Below are 22343 nucleotides of genomic sequence, written 5' to 3'. Positions count from 1 at the left end.
GAAATAAACCACAACACAACCCATTCAGAGTTAATCCCACGTTGCCTTGATTCCCAGCCAGGTCAACGTGGTTGTGAACAAGAGTGACTCAACAGGTGTCTGTCAGTGTCTCACTAGCTGAGTGCTTGCTGAAGCTTTGAACCACTGCAAGGACCTGAATGCATTGGCTCCTGTGATAGATGTACCAGTTGTCACCATGACAATCGTTGCAGTTATTTAAGAGAGAGAGAAGAGTAAACGGGGCAAATTGAGCGTGTTGTGTATGTCTGCCAAATCTGAGCGTAAGCGTGAGAAAAGTTCCAATTTGCAATTTTAGGAATCGTTCAAAAATGTTCACTGTGTCAAATCTTCCATAGAACCAAAAACATAAACCAAACAAACTGGACCAAATCTTTCAAGGAAAGCACACACGCACGCGCGCGCACACACACACACACACACACACACACACACACACAAATATAAGACTAATAATATAAGGAATAAGACACCAGCAGATTGTTTAAAAAAAAAAAAAAAAAGATCCTAGTTAAAGCTGTTGAAAAGCAAGCTCGTCTTCAAAAAGATAACTAATTATATTACAATAATTTAATGTATAAATATGCATTAAATTACATTAAAAAAAAAAACTATAACTGTCAAGTCTCACTTTTACAGCCTATATAAATGTCAAAAACACACTTCCAAAGTCAGACAAAATTGCCAAATTTAAGCCAAAAATAATATTTGCACCTGAGAAAAACCTTCAAAGTCTTTCACATGAGTAAAATCCACCAGCCAATTAAACACTGTGTCTCTGACGCCAATGTGCTATCATCATTATTATTAATTTCCGTGAGACGTTCTGAAAAACTTTCCAAACAAAACAATAAAGCTAAACTATTCCAGTCCCCTGCCAGGTGGTGGCGCTGCTCCTGTGGTCACCAGACGCGGCAGGACTGAGCTCCTCGGTTCATCACCGACGACTCGGGGCAGTTGAAGGCTCGACGAAACTCCTCGTAGTTGCTCATCGCTCCGATCACCCTGCGGAGGAGGAGAGCAACAGCAGCAGGTGAGACTGCAGTCAGTTCGTGTGTGTGTGTGTGTGTGTGTGTGTGTGTGTGTGTGTGTGTGTGTCTCACCTGTACTTGGGTGGACTGTGAGCTCCGCTCTGCACTTGGTCCCTGGCTGCTTCTGGCCTGTATGCGTTACACCTCACCTACACAATCCAACAAAACGTGGACTATACGATTGTGTTTTATTGCCGCGATTGTCATCACCCACCCGACTTCCTGTCAAGTGACGCCTGTCGGCTGCCTCAGCAGGAAGCCAAAGTGCTTACGTGTGCGTAGCTGATGAAGAAGAGCTGGTTGTTGTTCAGTTCCACTCCTGGCAGCTGAGGCTCCTCCACGCCGCCCCGCTGGGTTTCCACCCACCGTCTGTACGCCTGCACACACACACAGCAGCAGGAAAGACAAATCAACCCTGACCTTGTTGGGCCCACATCTGAAGGAGACTTAAAGGTTCAGTGTGTCATATTTGGAGATTTTGAAGAAGAAACAGCGACATCAAATGGTCACACTTTAGATTGCATGAAATAAATAAATCACTTTTATTAATGTGTTTTATGGGCTGTATCTTAAGCTTTTACCAATTTCAATTTCAGAATCATAATTCAAACCAAATATTCCACACTGGACCTTGACAGCTGGTTCAACCAGGGAAATGAAGAACTGGACCCGGGTCCTACCCTGAAAGCCTGTCTGATGCCTCCGTTGTCGGCGATGTTTTCTGCCAGCGTCCTCTTGCCGCGCACCTGCACCACAAACAGCCGGTGAAGCCGAAGCTGTGAATCTCCCCCACACACTAAACTGCCTCAACCGAGCAGCACCGGTCCTGGAGAGACCGTCACGCTGCACGCTGCTCACATTCAGGCCCGCCTCCTCCCAGTGGTAGTTGTTGTACTGCTCGATCATGCACTGGGTCTTCTCGGTGAAGGCCGTCACGGACGAGTTGCTCCACCACTGGTCCAGGTTGCCGTCCTTGTCGTACTTGCGACCTGGCGGTGACACACAAGGGGGCGCCCTTCTGGGTTTCTCCACCTTTTTTTGCTTTCGCCAGTCGCAACTACAACGGTACAGCGGTGTGTTTACCGTTGCTGTCAAAGCCGTGCGTCAGCTCGTGTCCCACTATCACTCCGATGGCACCGTAGCTTAATGATCTGCATGTTGGGGGGGGGGAGCAAGAGTGTCGGTGAGCTGTGTGGCTATGGTGAAGAAGCAGAACCAAAGCAGACGGCGCCTCACCTCGGGTAGTCCTGCCCCCAGAAAAAAGGCTTCTGCAGTTCTCCGGCAGGGAATCCTGAGGGAGAAAAGCAAGCCGACTGTGTTGTCAACACGAAGATACCACTGAGATGATACTTCATCAAGTCATCCACCACCGTCTTACTGATTTGGTTGGTGGAGGAGCTGTAGAAGGCGTTGACGGTGGTTGGGTTGGTGAACCATCTGCAAGAGAGAAATATCAAACGCCATGCGTGGACGTCAGCGCCTGTGAACAACCCTGCTGGAGGCGTCCGCAGGTCTGGAGGGTTTGCTCTCACTCTGTGCGAGGGACGGTCTTTCGCAGCCAGCGGATGTCTGACTGGGAGATGACCTTCAGCGTCTGCATCACGTTGCCGTAGTAGTCCTTCTCACTGAACGACAGCTAAAACAAATGCAAAGGAATGAGTGCATTTCTGCTGATGAGGACACCAACAGCAACCCGACTGTGACTACGATGCTGCCAGAGTCGACGCATCTACTGCACCTGCTTCAGCTCCTCATTGAGGTAGGTGTCATTCAGGATGAACTCAGGGTAGCCGACCTTCGCCAGGACCGCATGAGCCTAAAGCAATAAAAAAATAAATATATATATATATATATCACTGAACATAAGTTCTATCATGTCAATGAGCAATTTAATTGAGCAAAAATATTCAACATCTGCATTAGAGCTGGCTTCCTCCAGCTTTGGCTTTCATTATCCACAAGGTAAAGCCCTGAGGTTTGCTGTCGGCTCTTCTTACTTTGTCTACGGCTCTTTTCTTTGTCGGTGGGTCCATCCAGTCATTTTCCTTCTCCAGCATGTCCATGAAAGCCCAGCGGACGCCCTCGATCAGCTCCTCCATCTGGCAGCGGCGCACATTGGCGACAAGGCAAGTGGACAGAAAACAAACCGACCACTCAGGGACACAAAGAACCCCCGAAGCAAAAGAGGATCAGCGCAGGTGACGCAGCAGCAACACACCATGTGCTTCTTGTCCTCCTGGAAGTGTGCGTCGACAAAGAGGCGGCCGGTGGCGTAGTAGAGGGAATTCTCCACGTAGTTGACGCACTTGTCCCAGCGGGGCGTCAGAGAGGTGGCTCCAGTGGTCACCTGTGGGAGGGAGAAGGTAGGATGACATCACCGTGTTGGTACACACGACGAGACGCCGCTCTCCTCCAAACTGTCAGATCTGACTGATGATGATTTTTTTCAAAGTCACCCTGGCAAAGTCCAGGTATCTGTAGAGGAAGCGCCGGCTCAGAGAGGTGATCCTGGAGAACACCGACCTCCACTGCACGTAGTTGGCAACGGTCCTGGAGACAGAGCGGCCGCATCGTTACGCTGCGCTGTTGTGTGCATGTTGTGCATGTGCTGTCCTCTGGTGGCTGTTGCGCACCTGGCGTCTGTGCCGTCGATGAGCTTGAAGAGCTCCTTGAAGTAGGCCGGAGCTCGGACGATGACGTGCTCGGAGGAGGAGACGGACCTGGCCGGCTCGTCTTTAGACTCCACCACACGCTTGATGAAAGCCAGCCAGTCGAACTGAGTGCGCACACAAAAGGTCCTCAGAAAAGGAGGTACACAATATAAAAAAAAATTGCTGTTTCACCTTTTTGCATTACGTGTTTGGCAAAATGAACTTGCTTTTGCCTTGAACGGGACATTCAAACAAGCCATTTTTCATTCGATATCCTTTATTTTATTTATTTTTTTTTTTTAAAGTGTGCAGTGTTTTGAATTGATGCACATGGATGTTGGTCAGTTTGCTGACTCTGTCGTGTCATTCTGTCAGAATCCACTGTCATCAACACACTAAAAAGCATCATTTATACGACTTTTGTGGGGGAGGGAATTATGTTGTTCAGTCAAACAGTTTTTTAAAACAATAATCTCACTGAATTTGCTGCTTTTCACTCAAAGACAGTGACCTGTGATCAAATGTACAGCGATGTACAATTTGTGTGATTTGCTTATGTAAATTGCAGCAGGTTGGAAGTCAGAGTTCCTCTCAGCAGCGTGTGTGTGTGTGCGTGTGTGTGTGTGTGTGCGTGTGTGTGTGTGTGCGTGTGTGTGTGTGATACAGATGTCTAGCGGCTGACCTCTAGACATGCTGCTGCTGCCTTTTTCTCCCCCACATGGGAAAAGTGAAGGAGGGAATTACAGTGATCACCTCTAAAAGTCGTGATTTGAGGCGGACTGAGCGCTGCGGTCTGCACAGGTCAGAGTGGAAGGAAAAGCTGTTTTCGCCACTGACTTGGTGTCTGGGGTTTGACTCGAGGGGAAGCTGGAGCTCATCAGGGCACCGATTGGCTGAAAACAAACCTGCGCAGTGACACGCCCACGTACCTGCGGTATGAGGCGCTGCAGGCGGGAGATGGAGTATTTGTTGTACATGTTCTCGCTGGTGCGGTTCTCATAGGGGATCAAGATCTGCAAACACAGGCGCAGCAGTCACAGCGACGCACCGAGTGGCAGCAGTTTCAGCGTCTGGAAAACACTCGTACCTGAGCCAGTTTGGTCTCAAAGGCCAGAGCCTCCTCCATGTCGGCCTGGGCGGTTCTCTCCTGGGCGCCGAGCATGGTGGCCACGTCCACCATCAAACTCAGCAGAGCCGTGCGGTACTGCAGAAGAAAAACAGCATTTTCACACATAAGGAATTTCCATCTGTATTCTTCTCATGATGTTCAAGGGAAGTGTGAAGCTGGAACTCACTGCCTGGGCAGAAGAAGTGTTGGTGATGTAGTCTTCTCTGGAGGACAAAGACAAGGAGGCCTGATCCAGCTGTGGGGACACAGTTTGCACCAGTTAGACCACAGCAGATGAAAAAAAGTCTGGATCTCTCAATGGGACTCATTGTGTCTTCACTTGATAAAATGAGTCACATGAGCCACCCCTGTGAGGAAGACAGAAGTTTATTTAGCAAATGTGAAGGTACGAAGACAACTTCTAAAACATTTGTGTGTCTGTTACGGATTTATACAACTGTATAAATCTGGATCCTGACTGGAGTATCTGCTGAGCCACTTCATTTGCAGCTACCTTGCAATAAAAGGCATCTTCAAACGGTGTGAATCTCACCTTGATGATGTAGTGGGAGGAGTTTTTGTCGTCGGGAGAGACGTACATGCGGATCAGGACACTCTTGCCGTGCTGGTTCCTCATCTCCGCCAGCGTCCTGAGGAGGCTCCACTGCTCCGCCGACCACTGGTGCTCCCTGCCCGGCACGTCGCCCAGAACTGGCCATCGAAACTCGGCCTGTCTCAGCGTCTTCAGCATCGGCTTGGAGTCCATCTTCTCCAGGATGGCTGCCAAAGTTCAGGAGTTTTTTTGTGTGCTGTGTGTTTTTTTTTTTTTACACCCTTTTTTGATAAGTGTTGGACTCACTCTCGTTCATGCAGGACAGGTAGAGCATCTTTGCTTTCCTGACTGCCTCCAGTTCGTCAGGAAGCATTGGCGCTTCAAGCAATTCTGAAAAGAAATAAATCACACATTACGTTCATGCACCTTCACCCCAACCGTGGGATGAGAAGAACCGAGCCTCGTTTTGTTTGTGATGAAACCTTTCAGCCGGATGTCCACGTGCTGCCGCAGCCAGGGGTAGATGCCGTAAGAGGAGGAGTCTTCTGGGATTGGGTTCTCCTTCAACCAGCCGCCGCAGGCGAAGCTGTAGAAGTCATCGCAGGGGCTGACGGACTGCTCCATTTTACTCAGTATCGACCCGGCTGCAGACCAGTGATGGAATTAAATTTTTTTTTTTTTTTTAAAGACTTGCTTGTAAAATCCTCACCTGCTTCAATGCATTGTGGGCTCAAGCAGAATTCCTCCTGACTGGACTTTTGAGATACTGGCAGTGAGAACAGGGCGAGAGACGCACACACATTTCATTTGTTGGCTTCAAACAGCAATACAAACTTTTCTTTGGTATTCCATGTGTGATGTTGATTTCTTGGGAACCTATTTCTGCAACACAAACACTACTTGAATGCGTAATTATGTTTGTGCGCTCACATCTTTTTTTAGCACCAAGTTTCTGCCCTGAGTGTATGAACGTGCGCATGGACGGGGCTGATTGCAGGTTTCTGAGTCGAGCGGTGAACAGAGACAGGCACCATGTAAACACGGGCCATTGATTGAGGCCGGCGGCCGCGCCGACTACTATGGAACATTAAACAGCCAGCAAGCAACTTTCCACGGCTGCCGTCCAAATGACGTCGCGTCCCTGGATCCAGATGAGCGGTGACGTCGGACTGAGCGCCGTGGAGCACAGAAAGCTCACCAAGACTTCTGCAATCACTTTCTATCACTTTTTTTAAGCTGGTTTCGAAACAACGAGTGAACGTGCACCAGAACTCTGGATTTTGTTTTTATGCCTCCAAACTTACAATTTGAGCGTTGCTCAATGCTGTGACATCACCGCATGCATACATACACACTACATAATTTTCCCCCCAGACAGCTTAACTTGGATCAAAGCCTGGCTCCCTCGAAAAATAGGGTTCACATGCCCCGCCAAAAACTAGTCTTTGCATCGTAATTACATCATGCCTTTTCCAAAACGGGCAATCAGAACGCCGCAGATGACGGATGTGAGCGACCGCTTGTTTACACTGGTCCCAGTGTGACCACAGGTTTACTCCATTGACTGTACGCCCTCGAGGGGAGAACGAGGAGCCGCCTGTCTAAGGTCTCGGCAATAATCGCCCTCTGTGATGCTGGTTACAGGGTGCACACAGAGTGCGAGGACGGATTTAGCAGCCAAAATCCCCCTTTTGTGAATGAAGAAGTGGAGCGTCGCACAGCTGCACTGCAGCGGGCGGCCTCAGGGGCTGCTGACTGCTCCTGTTGTCTGCTCCTGTTGTCTGCTCCTTGTCGGCGCTGACCTCTCTCGCTGCGAAGCGTCGCTGCTCCTGCTTTATGTTGCCTTTTGTTTTTGTTGCAGGGAATGGCCGGTGATGAAATGAGTATCCGCTAGAGTGCGAGTGGCGGCGCTGTTTGCATAACGGCCCACTTCAATACCACTGCAAGAATGTGCTGCTTTTCCCGATCAACTCAAAACAAACAGGGTCAACGCAGTCGTCGCCGATGAGAAACAGCAGGGAGTCTCCCGCTGGAGAATCCACTGCTGTAAAACTCCAAACGTCTGCGTCTCCGCTCTGTCGCACAAGTCGGTGATTCGAGTTCAGCTCAGACAAACACTGACACTGCGAGTGATGCACTCATTGTTCAACTGCCACGCCGTAATCACTGCTTCGTGTCATGTGTAAGGGCAATGATAACACCAACGCTCGTCGCAGCTCCCGTGACTCCGGCAGAGTTTGGGAGGGCTTGGGGTGAGTCAAGTTCAGCGCTCGCGCAAGTGTTTTTGAAACCTTATATGAACCAAAAATAGCGAGACCCAACTCAGCCACAAACCATTCATAAAGACCAGCGCTGCCACCACCAAGCCTGCACTGCATATAGGCTGCTATCATTTCTGGGGGTGAGTGTGTGTCCCCACGGTCAGCCCCCCAAATTCCTTAGAGACAGTGATAAAGTTAGTTTTATAGTCAGTGTATGTTGTTGTTGTTGTTGTTGTTGTTGTTGACTTACCCACTATAAGGGCCAGCAGCAGCACAGCACACAAACAAACACATATGGCCAGTGCAATCTTGTAAAGACGAGGGTTTCCTTTTTCCGCTTTGACGCCAGCATTTCCCAGGTGCTCCAGTTCCATCACTGGCTGCACAACGCAACAAACAAACAAACAAACAAACAAACAAACAACAAAAATAAAAGTGTCAAAATCCCCCCCAAAAAAAAAACAAATTACGCAAAACCAAAAATCTCCCAGTAGTCTGGTGGAGGGATGAAGGTAAAAAGCCAGAAAACAAAAAATATCACTCAGTGTTTAAAAATCAATCTCTGCTGTAGTGGCATCTTTGCCTGCTCTTCTGTATCCTCAGCAGAGAGAGACTTGCCTCAGTTGAGCTCCCAGTGTGCTTCACTCTCTCTGTGGCTCTTCTTAACTTGCGCTCAGTTCCTCTCTGAGCTCTGTCCCTCCCTCACAGCTCCTCCTCCTCCTCCTCCTCCCCCTCCTCCCCCCCCCCCACCTCCTCCCCCTCCTCTCCCACAGCATCACCCCCTGGGAAGGCAAGAGAGGCGAGCGGCCTCCCCTCCTCTCTGCCGTGAGGACTGTTTCATGAGAGTCAGCCAATGGAAAGCATCAAACCTCCTCGGTGAGTGAGTGAGCGAGTGAGTGAGTGAGTGAGTGAGCGAGCGAGTGAGTGAGTGAGTGAGTGAGCGCTTGCTGATGGCTTTGTCACAGGATCAAGGAGCCGATGGAGCGGAACAAAGTGCGCTTGATAATCGCGTCAGCGCCCGCTGCATTAAACTATTGAACGTGTTTCATTTTGGTTTGAACTAATAAAAACTGTGTTTATTTTTGACGAATATAATACACACTTCATCAATATGATGAATGTGATAAAAAAAAAAAAAAAGATATATTGTCTGTTGAATAAAGTACAAAAAAAAAAGAAATAATAAAAGTATGGAGGCAAATTTTGACGCTTCCAGTTGACTGGCGCCTTCCTGCCATGGGCGGGGGGGAAAGGCCTCTCATCATCACCACTTCATCACATCATCATCCTCACACCTGCAGCCAGGCCTGGCCAGGTGTGACGGCTCAACTCGTGCCTCCAAGCCCACAATCTCATTCACTCACACGTCCCTGATGTTATGTTTTTGTTTTATTTCTCCCGACAAGGTTTTATTTTTCCATGACTGGATGACGGTTGCTGTTGTCTCCGGGACCTCGGTGCGGTGAGAGGGCCCAATGTGCTCATTAGAGTTGGAGGCGCAGGCAGCCGTGCCCTTATGGAGGCACACGCACACACGACTTCCTGCACGGCTGAAAACATCTATTTAAGCTGCAGGCACAATTACCACAAAGCCACTGTTTACCGTCGCTGCTTTAAATGCCTTGTATATCGTTTTTATTCACATTGTTTACACGCGAGCCAGACGCCTTCCCTCGACTTCCCAGCTGTCAGAGATTATGGTCTTTATTTCATTTTATTTCTTTAATCTCATTGATGTCTGGTTGTAGTGGAGATTCTTTTCTGGTCTGGTGCACAACTGGAATGACACTCATTGCTATTCTACTAAATTGTCTGAAAATGAGCATTTACAGTATTTATTGGTCTTTTAAAAAGAATCCCACTGATAATGTTGAACTGTCCAATGCAACATCCCAGAAGCTGGATGAAAAAAAAGCCTCAACATTGAGTTGTTTGTGTTTGTAAATTTCATGACTCCCAAAACAATGAATCAGTCGACCATGTCATTTGGCTGAAGTCGCATGTTGTGACTGATTAACCCTGCTCCACATCGTCTCTCGCTCTATTGCATCAGTATAAATAGGGTGCATGTGTAAAGCAATTGAAATCCAAATCACACATGAAAAGTCTCAGACTCTCAGCGCACCGCAGGCTCCAGTCATCAGCATTCTTTCACAATCACTGCAGAACAAAATTGTCTGAAACTGCGACAATTTGGGCAACTTGCTGACTAAGGTGTCTGCTCTGTGAATGCTCAAACATAATTATACATACGTTTGGAGAAAAGCCTGTGTAAAATTATAAGGCGTATTCACACAGACAATGAAAGCCTAATCAATAACAGACACAATCATCTGGAGTTTCTACTCGAGATGTATTTGTGTGGTTGTTTTAGATTTCTCTCAAACGACTGAAAGTGGCCGGGATTTTATGAACAAGAAGCGCTGAGTGAAAAAGTAATGTCTCGTGTTTATATCGCAATAAAGTGCACGAAGCAAAGGTTTAATTTGTGTGGGAAGAAAAATACAGAGATCACTTTCAACCGCCACGCTGTGGTGGTGCTATCCCCAGCAACTCCACCAGGCGGCGATAAGGAGACTCAACGAGCGCTCGCTGCGTCTAAACATCGAACAAAGAAGAAGTCCGGGTCCCATTCATCCCGGAAATAACATCGCGCCATACCAAATCGATCGAGCTTCCACGTCCAGAACGCGGGCGGTGTTGATATGCCGTCCCTCGGGTGGTCCGGACCCCCACCGCGGTTTGCGTTGTGCTGAAGCGGCGCCATGACGGAGGTTGCGTGTTTGACGGCTTCCCGCTGGTAGAGCAGCAACACCCGAGGCGAAGATGATCAGCGTCTCTCTGCTGATGTGCGTGATGGCAGCCTGGTGCGCTGTCTACCTCGCAGACACGCTGCTCAGGGTAAAATTGCACGTCCGTTGTGTTGTCCCGGTGTTTCGTGACAAACAATCAAAAGTGAGCTAATGACTATTAGCAGTGGTTTGTGAGCGGAGGCAGCGGTCCTGCAGGCTCCAGCTGCAGCTGCTGCTGCTGCTGCTGCTGCTGCTCTCGCCGCTCCACTGTTTCCGTCTTCGAGATCAGAATCTGCAGTTTGTAAGAACCTGTTTGTCCTGCTCGCTATCCTCCAAACTGCTTCACGCTGCAGACTGCATGGGATTCATTGCATTGTGATGTGATCTCTGTGTATGATGGATGGTGGATGCTTCAGGTTGCAGCAGTCAAGTGTGGATGTTGAAGGAGTCCTCGTTGACACCGACTTGATTGCATAAAAACAGGTTCATTACAAAGAAGTGTAGGAAGCCCCGGGGAGAGAAGCTCTCACAGTCTCTCTGAGGACAGTTAGAACATCATCTCCTTATACCCACAGGTCTCGTCATCAGGCACACACACACACACACACCATATGAGGAGGACGAGGAAGCAATTATTACATAAAAGGCGAAAGGGAGGGAAAGTTACTGGCCAGAGTTGGAATGTGTTTTATCTAAACAGTCCTCCTAGGCAGCAGGGATGCAACCTTCCAAGGGCAGGTCGCCTTGACACAGTAACTGCACTAGCAAGGGCTCTGTTCTCCTGATACAGGCAGAGGCCTGCAGGAGGAGGGTCAAAGCTTCAGACGCCACAGCGTTCAATAAATGAAGGAGGAAACAAAAACAACCTGTGAGACGTCGACACGGATCCGTCATCATGTGGACTGATGCGTATCAGTTTTTTTCTTATTTGACCATTAAAGACTTTTTAAAATGTCATTTAATTCTAACTGTTCAGTAGCATAAAAGCATCCTCTCATATGCTTGAGTCTTGCTTCTTTCTTTTTTTTTTTAAGGTTGGCATTAATTCTGTGATCTGAAAACATCATTATTATTATTATTATTATTATTATTGATATTATTATTGCTGCTTGAAGTCAACTCCTTTGTGTCCCTTGCAGTCGTCGCTGACGCACCGAATCAGCTACGAGTCGTGGCTGGCGAGCCGAGGGCTGATGCTGTCCCCCTTCCATGTGCGATGGCAGACCACCATGTTCAACCGGCTGTTTGCACACTGCGCTCGCATCAACCCCCGGGCGCTCTTCCTCTGGTGCGGACCCCTGCTTCTCTGCCTAGAAGCAACCTCTCGGCCTCATTTCCGCCTCTGTGTTCACCTCTGCACTTCGTCAGTTCTTCTCGCTACGCCTCCAGACAGTCAGCTTTCGTTTCTGCTCTTCCTTTCAGGTTCAACAGCGGCCTGCTGTTTGGCATATTTGCCATGTTGGGCTCAGTGGTCCTGCTGGTCCAGACCCTGCAGCAGACGCTGGCTCAAATGACGACAAACAACCCCCGCATGGGAAGCCAGCAGACCCTGCAGGTGGTGGTATGTAGACACCCAATGGGATCATTTAGCCACGCGTTCACCTCACACGTGTCATAATACAAATAGATTTTCCACGTTATGGCAAAGTGTTGCTTCACGGCAAATATCTATTGGAAGTGAACATCCGTCCTCTTATCTCCATGCGTCAGCTGTTCCCAAGAAGCTGCTTGCTGCTCACTTATCAACCTTGCTTACTTTAAAAATCTTGTTTGTTTTTTTTCTCTGTGGTTTTCCTCCTCCAGGTTCCCGGCGTCAACCTCCCCACCAGCCAGCTGGGATACTTCTTCACCGCACTGCTGCTCAGTGGAATCATACACGAACTGGGTCACGCTGTGGCAGCGCTGAGGTGAGTGAGACAGTCGCTCAGTGGCTCTGTTCCTCTGTCCGTACTCGCCACCAGTAGAGGGAAATGTCATGTCAAGTGCAGCTACAGGCCCAGGTTGAATATCAAGCTGGTAAAAAAAAAACATGTTTACTACTCATTGTTAATGTGTTAGTGTGTCAGTTGTTTCCCAGTAACACTGACTCAGAGGTCTCGTATCAAGTTCCCAGCAGCTGCTTTACTCCTCCTGTTGATGACATCACAACAAATAACTTCAAGGAAATGAAATGTTGGCAAGTGTCTGGAAGGCCTGCGCTGTCATTTTGTTGTTTGTTATTTGTGCGCGCAGGGACTCCACAAGCTGTAAACTGTAATCTGTGGTGACTCTGCCTTTGTTGTGTGCCAGACAAATAGGATCTATTAGGTGGACTATGTTATCATATAGAATTAAAACAAGCCCTGATAGCTGCAGACGTGCATATTTGTGTCATTTTCTCATTTGAAGGTGAAGTCTGAATGAAATGACAAAACCGAACACGGGAACGCGATGCCAGAATGACCTTTTCGATTGAGATGTATGAAGAATGTCAATGACAATTGTTGTGTTTTGTCGTTCGCCTCGCAGGGAGCAGGTGCGAGTCAATGGCTTCGGCATGTTTGTCTTTGTGGTTTACCCGGGAGCGTTCGTGGACCTGTTCACCACGCACCTCAACCTCATATCACCAGTTCAGCAGCTGCGCATCTTTTGTGCCGGTAAAGAGAAAACGACAACATTTATCTCGATGTGTTTTCTAAAAATCCTTCATCGTTTACAGATCAGTGCCTGCCAATGCCAACAGCTTCAGCTCAAATACTTTTAACTGTGCAACCTGGAAATTAGATTTGAATCACAGGTTGTCACCCCTGACTGCTGCTGCTTTAACTGCAGTTCAAAAGACGATTGGAACGGTTGGAAAAAAAAACTGCGTCGGTTTCATCCCTGATGCAGTTCCGGAGGAATTCCTTGTGGGCGTCGGCCTGTATTCCAACGCTGTAATTTCACGCATCTGTTGCTGTCAACGCTTATGAATAACAGCTTGGCATGTTTTTATTTATTCTTTTCAACTGTTTTTCATGGAGAGGGGAAACACTTGATGTCGTGGTCTGGTGAGAAACCCCCCCCCCCCCCGGCTGCTTGTGAAAGAATCCTCTGTCTGGGCCGACATAATTGACGCGACCACAGGATTGGGAGCTTTACTTAGTTCCACTGTGGCCACTGCTGTGCCACAACATGAAACCGTAATCACACGTGGATGAAGATGCAGAAAGGCCTCGTTGGGGAGGGGGCGGGGGGGAGGTGCAATCTTCTCAGAGCTTGTTCAGCTAGCATGTAAAATGAACTCCAGTTGTGCTTTGGCCTGCTGTCCAGAAGTGGAACGACAAAACATTTTTTCTTTCTTTTTTTCAGGAGTGTGGCACAACTTTGTGCTGTGTGTGGCAGCGCTGGCTCTCCTCTTCCTGATGCCCTTCTTCCTCTTTCCCATGTACTCCACTGGCAACGGGGCTTTGGTCACTGCTGTCATCCCGGTGAGCGCGACGCACAGTTAAGAGTTCAACTGGTAGTGCGTGAGTTGATTTCACCATGAAATAATGAATTCATGCCCCGCCTCAAATGAAGTGTTTCAAGGTTAAGTGTGTAGTACTGTGTTGTTTATTTATTTTATTGTTTTTAGTGCCACAACAGTGTAGTTTCCCAATTTGGGATCAATAAAGTACATCTGTTCTATTTTAATACGTGGAGATTTTGAAGAAGAAACAGCGACATCAAGTGGTTACATTTTAGATTGCACTCTCCCTCCTCCTCCTGACCTGGTCACAAGAGCTACGGTGGCCTGCGGCGGTCACCCAAACCCTGATACCCCCTCCACCGTCTTCTTTGTTGTTGTTTTTTTGGAGCGGTCACCGTCATTCTGAAGTGTGCGGTCAGGTGGACTGGATTGTCCACACCAGGTCTCCGTCGCTCGTTCTTTCCGAACCCCGAGTCCTGCTTTGGTGTTTGTGTGCGCCGCCCTAACCGTGTGTCTCCCAGGGCTCGGCAGCAGAGGGCCCCCGCGGTTTGTCCGTGGGTGACATCGTGACGGCGCTGGAGGATTGTCCGGTGCGGAGCGTGGAGGACTGGAGCAGCTGCCTCTTCCATCTCTCCCACACACCGCAGACTGGATACTGCGTCCCCACCGCCAGCCTGCAGCCCAGCTGGGCTCACGGTCGACGTGAGTGAGTGGGTGGGTGGGGGTGAGCTCTGGATCTTACTGTTCCAGAGATCAGGGTTAAATTGATGAGGTGTAGTACAGGTAAATGTAGATGATCAATACCACTGTGTCTACTAATACTGTCAGTGTACCAGTCAGTGTAACGTCTGAACAGAAAGTAAAGAAGCTTTGAAAACTGCCAGGCAGATCATTGTTCCTGTACACAACCTTGTGAATAAACAGACCTCTCTGATAGATATCCAGTTTATGGACAGGTAAGATAGAATAATAGTGCTGATGGAGTGCATGTGTTTGCATGTGAGATGCATCTGAAACCTCTTTTGGCTCCATCTCTCTCGCAGCTTACAAGCGACTGGACGGGACCATTGACTGCTGCAGCAACAACAGCCTGACGGACCTCTGCTTCTCCTACACAAAGCCTCAGAGCAGGAGCAGTAAAGACATGGAGGTGACACACACACACACACACACACACACACACACACACAGACTCTAGAACGCAAACGCAGCTACAGCTGAAAAGAGGATCCCGCCGCTGAGTGTGTGTTCTGATATGGTGTCTCTCCATGGGGGTGGGGGGCAGTACGCCTGCATGCCAGTACGCAAGGTGGTGACGGGGAAGTGGGTGTGTCACACCGACGACGACTGCCTGGCTCACACCCACGCCGCCAGCGTGTGCGTGACGCCCTCCCTGGAGAACCAGACCCGCTTCATCCGCGTGGTGCACCTGCCCAACATGCACATGCTGTTTGTGGGATACCCGCCGCACCTCCAGTACGCCGGTACGGTTTCACACGCGGTACTGCTGGTTAGGTGTAAATCAGAAGACGGGATTTGTTCTCCACTGGCGTGAACGGCCGCACCTCTTGCATTTGTCTTCCTGCAGTGAGTCTGACCAGCTTCGTGCCCCGCTTCCGTTTCCTGCACCTGGACCTGCCCATCTTCCTGGAGACCTTCTGCAAGTATCCTTCCTCTGCTGAACAACCACGTGAATAATCTGATGATACCACAAATGATCACATGCTCGCTGTGCCCTGCAAAAGCCATGGGAATGCTTGCAATGCCTTTAGGAGCCAACATTTCAGGTTGCACCTTCCGTCCGCCTCCCGTCGGCGTGCACAACGTGTCGTCCTTCACCTGCCCGACTCTCAGATATGTGGTGTCCCTCTCCGGCGCACTAGCCGTGGTGAACTCTGTGCCCTGCTTCGCTCTGGACGGCCAGTGGATACTGAACGCCTTCCTGGAGGCCACTCTGGCTTCTGTGGTCACAGACCGTCAGAAGCGCGAGCTGATCGGCTTCTGCTTGCTGCTGGCCGGCAGCGCTCTGCTGGCGGCCAATGTGGCACTGGGCCTTTGGATGGTCACCGCGAGGTAGCCACCGCCGCAAGAGATGAACACCAAAACCAACGAGTGAGGACTGGGACTTGTTGTTATGGACGGGTGCAGACTGTTAGGCAGAACATCGCTGGACAGGAAACTGTTGGCTGCAGTTGCTGCAACACTCACCATAACATTATCGTCGTCGTTAAAAACCATGCTGGTGTGCTCCACTCTGTTTGAAGTCTTTCAAAGGCTGCAGAAAACCCAGTCCCTGTTGTCCTATTTGTGATTGTGTACGATTTTGACAGAGCTCATCGTGGCAACGATTGAAACGGCATTTTCTCCGTCTCGGCTTCAGAGGACAATGAGGAGAACCAAAACATTGAAAAATCATGAGTGCGTGTGTATGTTTATTTGTTGTGCCACTATCAGAAGTGTCAAAACTGTGGAATAAATACATTTATTTGAAGACCCCTGATACAAAAATGACCATTTTTGTTGTGTTCCGTATTTTGCCACTGAAGCAGTTTAGTGTGACACTGTGCTGCTCAGTGTTAAAATGTTTGTGACAAAATGAGCAACTGTATATTCAGATGAATTCCATCAGTGGACAAGGTACCTTTGAAAACTCCTTCTGTCATGAACTTGGTGGGGTTGAAAGTGTGACACTCACCATTTGGTGTATTTGTGCAGTTTGGGCTGGAATTCCACCAGACTCACCCCGCCCTGCTCAGCAGGTTCCACTTAATGGCAGCAGGTGACCCTCATCAGCTTAATGAGACGCACCTGTTTCCTGAGTCACTGACCCTTAAAAGACCGGAGTGACGCCTCAGTTTCCTGCTTAGTTGTTCAGCAGGACGGAGCGAAAGAACCAGCACCGAGCTAACTGGCTGCCTGCCTGACTGACTGCCTACCTGGCTAGCATCGAGCTAAGTGGCTAACTAGCGCCGAGCTACCTTCACACCTGGCTGGCTGTCTTGATAGCAGGCTTGCAACCAGTAGCGGAGCCACCGAGCCTAGCTCCCGACTGACCCGGATGGAGCGAGTACAGAGGTAAGGCTCTAAAGAACCATTGGGATGGTTTCATTTGATTTATTTCACTGCGTCGTGTGTTTTGTGCTGCACTAACAGTTTCTGCTCGTGTGTCGTCGGTTCATTCGTAGCCTCTCTGTCGGCGTGGAGCCAAAATGGCTGCCGGCGGCTGTTGGTTCCAAAGGTTTGGCTGAGTTTCGAGGAGTCTGGTAAGATTTAACAGTTTGCTAAACTGTACCGTTTTAAACTAATGCAGAGTCTGGCCTGATACTCCAGTGAAAGCAAACTGGCCTAAACGTTTGAGCCTTTGCTCAGGTTTAATGTCTGCACAAAAATTAAAATCAACTTTATTTACAAAGTGAATCGCATCCGAAGGGGTCTCGAGGCTTTTTGCACAAACAAATGTTCCTCAAGAATAAAAATAGAAGTTATTCTCTACTTGGTGTTTTAATTTTGAATGTTTCAGCCTTTAGTCAGCCAAAAAAACCCGGACACAAACATTCTTGTGTCACACACACACACACACACACACACACACACACACACACACACACACAGCTGACTGTGACTTTATTTTTTGTGGTTGAGTTGGCGGTGACGGGCTTCCCCTGCCATGACCAGGCTGTTGGATCCAGTCACACCAGCCAGTGCTCCTTCACTGGCTGGCTCAGATGCAGGCCTTGGAAGGTTCCAGCAAACCCTGAGGAGGAACCCTGTTTCACCTGACCATCCATCTGCTGTCACTCAACTACTATACATCATACTTTATGTAATTACAGAACCTGGCCACCAGATGGTAGTGGTCCTAAGAGCGTGAACGGACTCGACTTGTTCTTCGCCCACGGTCTCAGTAGGAAGTGGCTGAAGCAGAACCTGAAGCATGGAGCGGATGACAGCTCTGGAGTCTGGATCTGCTCTGATCTGCCACCGTCGCACATGGCTTGCTCTGGGGGCCCAGTCTAACATCTTGTCGGTGAGTGTTTCTTTCTTTATGGCCATCACACCATTTCTTAAGTTTAGTAAAGCTGAGAAAATAAATCTTGAACAGAACTTGGTTGCGAAAAACTGTGGATATTTGAAGCAGCAGTCCTGGCATTGAGAGGCCATGTTTCCCTGTACTGTCCTTCAGGTGCTCACCACAGTGAGGGAGTCACTGCAGAGAAAGGTGTGGACGTGTTGTCTTCAATGTTTTTCTTCCTGATGTGGTGGTGTGCACATCAGCCAGAGGGCGTTCAACCCCCTCAATGTCCTGCAAGTTTACTGTCACACAAATGCCAGGTTCTCTTTTTACTAGAGTGACTGCTAGGAGTAAAATGTGCCCTGGCCAGAATTGTCTTTGACTTGTAAATGTATATTCTTGAAATGTTGCTGTGCCATCCTGCAAAGCTTTTCTTTTTTTTAGGTCTACAAAGTTGACCGTCTTTGTGTGCATAACGTGTATTCTCCTTGTGGTCCACCAGGGGGCCCTGAAGTATCTTCCACTGTGGCTAAACCTGATCAGACTGGAGCCTCACTGGACCCGCACCACTGTGCTGAAGATGGCAGCGACTCATCAAGACTTTATTGAAGCTGGTTTAAAGAGGATTCATTATTCTAGGTTGTGCCTGATTTATATTTGACCTGGACTTGGTGTGAAATGTATTGTCTTGCCTGTTGTGTTGTCCTCCCACAGGTGGGTCTGGAGGTGACGCTGGTCCACATCCAGAAGGTGTTGAAGCCAGGTGAGACATGGGTCTCCTTGTTCCCAAACTATTCTTTTTCTCCAATTATTTTTTAAATTTTTATTTCTTTGTCTTGTCACAGAGGCAGTGAGACCAGAAGGCCAGGCCAGAGTTCCAGGAGGCCAGGCCAACATCTTGTTGGTGAGTATGTCTTTATTTTTTTTCCTTGCAGTCTTGAAGCTGAGATTCTAACTCTGCTCTCTCCTCATCTCCTAAGGTGTCACCGTTGGCTACGGTTCCAATTTAAAATGGGGAAAATTGTTTTTTCCCCTTTTCTTTCCCCCCTGCTTGTTCCTGACTATTGCTTTTGAAATAAAGATTTTGAAAAACATACTACTAGTTTGTATTTTGCCTACTTGAGTCTCGAGCAGGCCCCTCAGTCCAAATGAGCTGAGACCAAGGCCCCAAACACTTGGTTGTATTATAATAGGGCCTTTTAAACTAGTTCTTTTTAGTCCAAGGAAAATTAATATTGAGAATTATTTTTGCTAAGTGGTGGAGAATAAAATAAAAAAAAACAGTGTTGCAAAGATTAAAAGGGATACATTGAAAGCTTTATTCAATTTTAACAATCAAGTGGCTCCAGAAATCACGAGCAGTCCATTAAAAAGGGAAACAGAAGAGACTTAAATGCATAACCTTACCAAGGTGGCGGGAGGCCAGCTCTCAGCATGATATGCAGCAACACAGGCAATTGAATTCACAGCAGAACATCCAGAATGAAACACAAGGAGATGAGAAATAAAACTCACCTTTCAATGACAAGATTCCATCGTTGTGGTGGCTGCAAAACCTTAAACGGAACAAAATGGGCAACTGCACTGTACATGTGTTCCCATGAAATGGAAATCTGCAGCCCTCAATGTAAACTTACCTGAGCGACAGAGCCTGCTCCAGAAACACTTCAACTCCGGTTTTCTTCTCCGCCTGAGCTCATTGGCAGATCACCAGGTGTCAGCAATTAGCAATCAGTCCGCCACGAGGTCTCGCTAGCTCTAGAACTCAGCTGCTAAATAACGCAACGAGAGAAAAAAAATTGGTGAAATGTGCGTTTTTAAACGATGAGTGTAAGCAAATGTTCATCAAGTGCACTGACACGGAGCGGTGACAAACCTGGTTGCTGCCGCTGGAAAAGCTCAACTCAGCGACGTCCATTCTTCCGCGGTTCCAGCGAACCTTAAAAAGCCCCGTCATGAACTTGGTGGAGATAAAAGTGCGATACTCACCAGAATAATGTCAGTTTTCTCTGATCTGCCTCCTCTCGCTGTGTCGTGGCCTACTTTCAGCCACTTTGGACCGAGCGCAAGGGTTCGACGAAGAAGTCGAGTCGATTTATGCTCTTCAGCGAGCAGCTCTGGAACTCCGTCATTGTGTCCTGTCGCAACCTGTGTGGCGCCTGGAAAGCAACGTTACTGTGGAAAAAGCAGCCGTCAATGTAAACTATTACCCGAGCGACAGAGCCTGCTCCAGAAACAGCCTTCACCTCCGTGTCTCGACGCTCAATCCGGGTTTCTGCTCCGAATGGAGCCCGTTGGCAGATCAACGAGTGAGAGCACCAGGTGTCATCAATTAGCAATCAGTCCGCCACGAGGTCCAGCTAGTTGGCTCCAGGACTCAGCTGCCAAAGAGTGCCATGATAAAAAAGCAAGCGATGAAACGTGCGTTTTAAACGTAGAGTGGAAGAAAAATGTTCATCAAGCGCAGTCATGGAGCGGTGACAAACCTGGTTTCTTCCGCTGAAAAAGCACAACTCGGCGACGTCCACATTCTTCCGTTGTTCCAAGCGAACCTTTAAAATTCCTTCTGGCATGAACTTGGTGGAGATGGAAGTGTGAAACTCACAACAATAATTGCAGTGTTCTCTTATCAGCCTCCTCTCGATGTTTCGCGGCCTACTTTCGGCCACTTTGGACCGAGCGAAAGGGTTCGACGAAGAAGTCGAGTCAATTTATGCTTTTAGGACGACTGCCCTCTGGTGGCCAATTACACCGTAAATTTGTTTCTTGAAAGGTTATCAATCCCTCATTTGGGACTTTTGGCCTCGGAAAAAAAAAACTGCATATACTCCGCCCCTCGCCCCCCGTTTTAGTCGAAATAATTTTAAATTCCACAACTGACTGAAATACACTGGAATGACTCGCATATGATTGTTTATCACGATATCGTGATAGAATGCAAAATCTCAATGGGTCAAAAAACAAACAATGTACTACTGTATGTCAAAAGACGAACCAAAAGTAAAGTAAAAAAATAAAATAAATAAATTTAAATCATCCCCAACTTCACCGAGATAATTGTGCTATCATAGTTAAACATGAGATGGAGGTTGAATGCAAAAGCGGGTTAAAAACAACATACAACAACAACAACCACAACATGTCGTTTTTTTTCCTGCAACAAGAGTAGTCATAACCGCCGGGTGGTCGCAGAAAATAAAAGAGAAAAATGCAAATAAATAAATAAATAGAATTAAAATATCTTTTAAAATCATTATCAAATATAATCTAATCATACAAACAGGAAATTAAGTCGTCACTTGGGCGTTTTTCAGGGTCAGAGTGACAAGAAACACTTACGCCACTTTTGATCGACTGCTCTTTCGAGCTTGGTGAAATGTCGCTACCGAGTGTAAAAACGGTGGTACTACACGTGTTTCACTGACAAGCTGCCATCTAAAATCTTCCCGCTAAATGTCAGCTTCACCGTTCAAGGAACATGACGGCATGCAAACTCAGCTTTGAATTATTATTAGATTTTTTTTGATAGAAGTTTGCCTTGAGGTGGAGAAAAAAACAACAACAACCAGAAGTGTGCGTTAGATGCCAAAATAGCATCAAAAAGCCCCCCAAAAAAGATTTCATCAAGGCCATAGCGTTATTCTCAGTGTGAAATGAGGAGAAGGGAGGGAACAGCACAGGGCTTGAAAATCATCGTCAGCAGGCTGCACCTCGTCAGTGAAATCAGCTGTGGTGATGTGACATGACGACAACCCCGGCTATTACAACTCGGCCAAACGCAACACAACCCTGTTGAATAGAGTCAAACTCACGTGGTCCCGTCAGGGGGAAGTGGAAAGAGCAAAAGATCCGCAAGCACAAATCCAAGGAAACACATCTTGTACTGAAATGTTCTTTATTCACACCATTTCTACTCCAGCTATGTTAGAAGTTAACGTGTCACTCCTCTAGTTCCTATGTTGATCTCTCATTCATCTGTACACACTATATAAAAAAAAAGTCAAGATTATAATATTACGCCTTCCAGTCCGTCCCCTCGCTTCCTGCACCTCCACTTTACTTTGACTTGTTTTTGTTGTTTTTTTTTTATGTTTTTGTTGTCGTTTTTTAAAATCACAAATAAAAGAACATATTGAACAAGGCATTTTTGTACCAGAGCTCAGAAGGGGGCTTGGACACGTAATTGTAAAGCGCTTAGACTGTACAGCTTATGCGGAACACAACCCACAGATCATTTACAGAGCACGGTAAAAAGAGAAACAGTGCACCGCTCGGAAACAACACAAACACAATTACACTGCCATCAGACCAAAAAAAAAAAGAAAAGAAAAAAAAAAAGAAAGTACCACCGAAAAAAAAATTATTCTCTTCAACGTTTTAAGCATTTCATAGAAACAAAAGAGAAATTGCAAACTTGGAGTAAACAAATTGAGAATAGATATATACAGTGAGGTAAAACACATTGGTCTTTTTCAAAAGAGGTATTT

General features: G+C 47.7%; 2 protein-coding genes and 1 long non-coding RNA gene across 7 annotated transcripts; 2 read left to right on the top strand and 1 right to left on the bottom strand.

Moving 5' to 3' along the window:
• Positions 1–513: 513 nt before the first annotated feature.
• phex (phosphate regulating endopeptidase homolog, X-linked) lies at positions 514–10414 on the bottom strand. Of its 2 annotated transcripts, XM_076047353.1 has the most exons (23): positions 10284–10414; positions 7873–8002; positions 6071–6127; positions 5844–6005; positions 5668–5751; positions 5362–5588; positions 4996–5064; positions 4788–4904; positions 4630–4713; positions 3683–3825; positions 3506–3599; positions 3268–3396; positions 3047–3148; positions 2788–2865; positions 2582–2685; positions 2428–2486; positions 2286–2340; positions 2133–2200; positions 1908–2038; positions 1730–1795; positions 1322–1426; positions 1122–1198; positions 514–1023 (listed from the first exon to the last, which is right to left on the bottom strand). In XM_076047353.1, the coding sequence occupies exons 2-23, from the start codon at positions 7994–7996 to the stop codon at positions 921–923; spliced, it is 2238 nt and encodes a 745-aa protein (XP_075903468.1). In that variant the 5' UTR covers positions 7997–8002; positions 10284–10414; the 3' UTR covers positions 514–920. The 2 variants fall into 2 exon arrangements, with proteins under 2 accessions (XP_075903468.1, XP_075903469.1); XM_076047354.1 differs by lacking the exon at positions 7873–8002 and having other exon boundaries at positions 10284–10413.
• Positions 10383–16355, top strand: mbtps2 (membrane-bound transcription factor peptidase, site 2). Its single transcript, XM_076047356.1, has 11 exons — positions 10383–10523; positions 11554–11702; positions 11837–11975; positions 12218–12321; positions 12923–13050; positions 13745–13863; positions 14366–14546; positions 14888–14994; positions 15130–15328; positions 15433–15508; positions 15699–16355. The coding sequence occupies exons 1-11, from the start codon at positions 10449–10451 to the stop codon at positions 15919–15921; spliced, it is 1500 nt and encodes a 499-aa protein (XP_075903471.1). The 5' UTR covers positions 10383–10448; the 3' UTR covers positions 15922–16355.
• Positions 16356–17690: 1335 nt separating this feature from the next.
• On the top strand, positions 17691–18937 carry LOC142902487 (uncharacterized). 4 transcript variants are annotated; one of them, XR_012929101.1, is made up of 5 exons: positions 17703–17871; positions 18028–18063; positions 18359–18619; positions 18702–18760; positions 18837–18937. It is a non-coding gene; the product is annotated as an uncharacterized LOC142902487 (long non-coding RNA). The 4 variants fall into 4 exon arrangements; XR_012929100.1 differs by having other exon boundaries at positions 17691–17871; positions 18028–18619; XR_012929102.1 differs by lacking the exon at positions 18028–18063 and having other exon boundaries at positions 17706–17871.
• The last annotated feature ends 3406 nt before the right edge of the window (positions 18938–22343 follow it).

Source organism: Nelusetta ayraudi, unplaced genomic scaffold (genome assembly GCF_046127955.1).
Source record: "Nelusetta ayraudi isolate G7.1 ecotype Tasmania unplaced genomic scaffold, CSIRO-AGI_Nayr_v1 ptg000094l, whole genome shotgun sequence".
Lineage (NCBI taxonomy): Eukaryota > Metazoa > Chordata > Actinopteri > Tetraodontiformes > Monacanthidae > Nelusetta > Nelusetta ayraudi.
The sequence above is the reverse complement of the archived record's forward strand: the minus strand, read 5'-3'. Positions and strand labels throughout refer to the sequence as shown.